The sequence below is a fragment of the Dioscorea cayenensis genome, chromosome 19, assembly GCF_009730915.1.
Source record: "Dioscorea cayenensis subsp. rotundata cultivar TDr96_F1 chromosome 19, TDr96_F1_v2_PseudoChromosome.rev07_lg8_w22 25.fasta, whole genome shotgun sequence".
Classification (NCBI taxonomy): Eukaryota; Viridiplantae; Streptophyta; class Magnoliopsida; order Dioscoreales; family Dioscoreaceae; genus Dioscorea; species Dioscorea cayenensis.
This window is the reverse complement of record NC_052489.1, coordinates 21584942-21590335: the sequence shown is the minus strand read 5'-3', so window position 1 is coordinate 21590335 and position 5394 is coordinate 21584942. Positions and strand designations below refer to the sequence as shown.

The 5394-nt window shown below is 33.3% G+C and overlaps 1 protein-coding gene across 1 annotated transcript; it reads right to left on the bottom strand.

Annotated features, from left to right (window-relative positions):
- Positions 1–4225: 4225 nt before the first annotated feature.
- Positions 4226–5140, bottom strand: LOC120283606 (E3 ubiquitin-protein ligase RHA1B-like). The gene has a single exon (XM_039290311.1). The coding sequence runs from the start codon at positions 4983–4985 to the stop codon at positions 4461–4463; it is 525 nt and encodes a 174-aa protein (XP_039146245.1). The 5' UTR covers positions 4986–5140; the 3' UTR covers positions 4226–4460.
- Between the last annotated feature and the right edge of the window lie 254 nt (positions 5141–5394).

The following is a 5394-nucleotide window of genomic DNA, read 5'->3' as shown; positions in this document are numbered from 1 at the left end:
ATCATACTTAGTATTACTACGTGACGAAAAGAAATGCCCACCTAGCATAGGCTTGCCGTAATTCGAGAGGATAGTGGGTACACCTCTGGTTAGGGTATCTAGGAGAATTTGTCTTTCACCACCCTTATGAGTGGATTAGTGATATTTTTTGTGCTCTTTGCAATAATGTGGAGTGGATTTTAGGAGAAATCGCATTTCTGTTCTATATTCAGATTAGGGATAATCTCTCTTTTTAGGGAGAGGGTATCTACTTAAGAGATTTTCATTAGTCTTTAATAAGGTTTCATAGAGTGTTAATACGATTGCGTGGATGTCTGTATGAGCTCTGCACCTATTCAACTACACTTTGCCTGAGAAATCAGGATTTTGTATAATTATAGAAAATTTTCAGTTTAAATAGAATTGCATGTTTAGACAACCATTGTCATGTAGCTCATAACCCTAGAGGGATGCTATGCCTGGGCATCACTTTCTTCTTTGAATTGTTTCCTATTATTTCCCGTAATTTCTAGTTTTTATTTGCTTTTGTTCACACACACCACTCGATCTTTCAGGCTATTTTTCGGATTTAGAATCATTACTATTATTCACTTTCTTCCCTGTGGATCGATACTCTACACTTACGCACACTTTATTAGATAATCGGCATGTACACTTGCCTCCCTATCAGCGACTAATAGTCTCTCTTGAACGTCGAAACCAAAAGTCCACTTCACGATTCTCGGCACTATGTGTTAGTATATATAAGGTCTTCACAACTTGTTCTTCCAAACTTGCCCATTATATAGGTCTTAGGCCACCTTCTTTCTCTAGCATTTTAGTTAACTTCAAATATGTAGAAGGTCCCATTCTCACTATATTACGACTAGTCTCACTGTTCGTAATACATGTCATTATCTCATCTCAAATCCGTTCTTTTTTAGAGCTCATGGTGTATGTTATTTTTCTTTTACTAGAATGCCTTACCATTGAGCAATGAGACAAACAACATGAGCTACCATATTTTGCACCATAATCCACCAACCTATAATTTCATCGTTATCCGTCTAAATTTGAGAAGAAAATAAATTATGAGAATTATTATATGTCTCATATGTAGAAATTGATTTTCATTAAAAGGCTATGATGAAGTCAAAATGTTGATTAAAGAGTTCATAAATAAAACCACTAAATAAAATTGAAAGAGTTTGAAATCCTGCCAACAATAATGACAATATATAGTAAATTTGAAATCTTGCCAACAATATAAGCAATTATGGCTATCTAAGAAAAATAAAACCACTACATGAGCCTCTAACTGAATTAATTTCTCTCACATTTACAGACACTTGATCTGTCCCATAATGTTAAGTGAATACTTGGAAAATTATTAATGAGCCTCTAACACTTGATCTCTACACAATCAATTAATTAATTAATCAACACAACATTAACTGCTATAGCCAAAGATAATTAATCAAAGCATCTCATTATCAATTAATTAACTGCTATATCCAAACATTAACTGCTATAGATAATTAATCAAATCAATTAATTATCAATGAAGTGGGATGATTAAAGATTGAATGCATTTCTGATTCTTGCATAGCAAATTTTACAAGTTCAGTTGTTGTAATTATGGAAAGCTTATGTAAAGCAAATGTTAATAACTATGAGATCCTGGTTCAAGCACTTACCTTGATGGAGTAGCAACAATAGGAAATCAAGCAATGGAGTTGATCTCGTGCTAAATGAGTTTTTGTTTGCAAGAACGACAGGTGAATTGATTGTCTGGGAAGATGAGAGAAAGAGGGAATGGCTGGAACCTAGGGTTAGAGAATTGTTTTTATATGGAATACAATTGTAATATATTTAGATGAATTGGGGAGGAAGGGAAGGAGAGGAGAGGGGGGAGGGGGGGATGCATCACCCCTCCAAACCCCCCAACCAAACAACCTATACTCCTCCAAACTCCCCCTTACCCCCACAAACTCCTCCAACCAAACAAGGGGTTAATGATCTTCTCTCTCCCCAACTAGTTCCATCTTCTTCCTCCATCCTCACGCATCTCGATTTCAACTTCACTAAATTTTTTGGGGAGATTTTGGCAGGGCTTTTCCATGTTGGGACCATTAGGAATGTGGTTCTTCCTTCTCGAGTTTCTTCATTTTGAACCTTGCTGGGAATATGGCCGCTAATGAACAAGTATCTCGTCTTTGCTGATGATGCTGGATCTCTCATTCAATGCTCTCAAGTACTAGCTCTCAACAAGAGATGATTTTTCTAATAAGCTCATGGATCTCAATTTCAACTCCATTAGTATCTTAGCATTGATCTCGAGCCAGATCATTGAGGATTTGAGTAGATCAAGGCTTTTGCTTTTAAATGTATCTCGTAATCAATTATCTAGATAAATCTTGCCAGAGATTATCGAGCTAAGGAGTCTTCAAAGTTTGTTTCTTGTTGATAACCAAATCAAAGAGAAAATCTCTCTAATGATAGAGAATTTTACCTATTTTAAAACTCCAGATCTTTTTGGCAACTTGCTCTGATCACAACGAGTCTGGTTAGATGGTGATTCTTGGACAAGGCTAATGTCCAAGTGAACTCAGTGGGGTTACTTGGCCTCATGTTAGCTCACCTAAGCCATTGGCAGAGTTCGCTAAAGCCAATGTTGGCAACTTGGGAGAGATGAAAAAACAAGAATAACGTTAAAATGGTAAATTTAAAATTTTAGAGAGGAATGAGGTATGTTTTCAAGAGTTAGCGATTTGGTGGGTATTTTACTTTTCTAAAGTCCTCCATGGCTAGATGCAATACAAACAAGGACTTCTTGGTCCTTTTCCTTTCTCTTAATTAATATCTGTCTATTATATTACTGTTTATCTAACATGTTGAATTATGATGCAATACAGACTTAATCTTGGTTACATTAGAATAAAACAAATAACCCATATATATATATATTGTTTCCATATTCTTAGTTTAATAACTAACAACTATGGGGGATTTACCATTATGGGGTTATGGTCCCTGATATATTATTTTAGTCGTATGTATTAGGCTTTTATTACCCTGCTTGTTAGCCTGCCCCATATAATAAATCCTTACAAAATCATTAAACCACCATAGCTAGTGTACCTCCGCATGTCTTTTTGAAAGCGCTTGTCACTTTTGTCCAAAAAAAAAACCCCAACAATTAGTAATATATATATAGTTTTGTTACTCTCATTATTTTCAAACAAGCCTTTTGTTTAATGATATGTATATATAATCACAACATTTGATCACATTATTTATGTTAATTTCACAATTATTTTCTTTCTATTAGATTTATGATTTATTGTCTCCAGATTAGTTTTATTCAACTAGTCTTTCATATACTACATCACTAGATGTTATTACAAAGGATGAATATATATATATGGGTTGACTTAAACGTCTTCTTATTTCTGGTTCCTTTTTCCCTCATTTGATTTGACACAATTTTAATATTATTTTCTATTACCAAACATGTTTGAATTATAATATATATAACGCTGTGTTAGGCGTAGTCATACTGAATAAATCAAATAACCTATATATATTTTTTGTTTGGATATTTTTTATAATTAGTTGAGCTCTTTCGCTACTATACTCGCACTTTCTTTTTTCTGGTTCATTTATTTTTAGTTTTTTATTTTTATGCTATATTTAATCACAACCTTTTCATCATATTATTTTTGTTATCCAATTATTATTACTTTTTTCTTTCTTTCCCATGAGGAAATCAAAGTTTATTTACTTAATTTTAAAAAGAAATAGTAAGGAAAATATTGTAAACGCAATGGTGTTATGATGCTGTCTGCGTCCCCACCTGAATAAATATCAAGTCAAGAAGGTTGTGATCTTTGATTTTTATAACCAAAGTAGTTAAACGCGTGTGGGTTTGGGAATGGTCTCCCATTTTCTTACCTTCAATTTCAAGTCCCATTAGGTGGGCTGACTAACAAACAATTAAGTTAGAAAAAATATATACAAATATATATGGAATGATATTATGAACCCAATACTTTTATCTCAATCATGCAAATATAATTTTTTTTTTTTTTTACTAAGAAGAGACATTGAATTTTCTTTTCTAATAACATTACTTACAACATAATGAAATACTTAATTTTATGGAGTCAAAAAAATTTAGAACTTTGATGAGCTTATTCACTTCCTTTTCTACTTTCACACAAGGATATGATTTTCCAACATACATAATACATTCTCCCAAAATTTTTCATAAATAACATAGGGGAAAAAAACAAAGCAAGTAGTGGTTTCATTACAAATACATCATTGATAAATAATAAGAACAGTAGTAATCCTACATAACATAATCCACCTTTCTTACATATAAATGGTTATAATTAAATTGAATTTCACTTCATTATTTATGAACAAATTGAATCATATAATTAGTACTTAATTAAGTAGCTAAAACTCTTACTCTTCTACCAAAGCTTAACCATAGTACTAAAAAACCTCCATCTATCTCCCTTGGAGGACTTTGAAGGCAAGAGGAGAGACCTACACATAGGACAAGTATGGTGACCAATATCCACCCACTTGTCTAAGCACTCCTTGTGGAACACATGGATGCAATTTCCAAGCTCTCTAACTTCATCTTCACCTTCCAAGCTCCCTAAACAAACAATACACATGGTCTTCTCCTTATCATCATGATCGCCATCCTCCATTGATGACCACCTTCTTTGTTTAATGGTTGCAAAGTTTAGAACAGGAAGTTGGCTCTTGATCATGAAAGGTGGTGAAGCTTGGTTGGACTTTGGAGGTGTTATATCAAAGACAAGTTGGATGTCTTCCCATGAAGGAGGTTGTGGCCTGTCATATGAAGGATATAACCCTAAGTAGAAGAGAAGGATGGTGATGGAGAAGTAGATGAGGTCTATGATGATGAGAAGAAGGAGAAGAGATTTAGGGATCATTAGACCTTCAGAGTTAAGAAGAAAACCCATGCAAAAAGGAGACGGATAAGGAGAAGCAAGAGGTAAGGTTAGAGAAGTGTGTGTATATATACTGTTTAATTGGGTTATGGGTTGTTGGTTTTTGAACCAACTTTGGGTGAGCGTTGACGGCAAGTTTGAAGTGGTATGTATTTGTTTGAATGTTTGGCTACGAAAGTGTTTTTAAATTAAATATAATTAATATATATATATATATATCAAGATATATTAGCATGCTGCAAATGCTTTGTGACGGAAGGATTGGGTTTTGTTTGTGTTAGGCGGCTCACAAGTTCTAAGTTCTAACAATTTTTATTTTTTTATTTTAATTTTTATTTAATGGTATAGTTGTTTTTGTATTGTTTTTTTTTAAGTATGGAACCATATATCGTTGTTATTTTTCCTAAAAATTTTAGTTTTG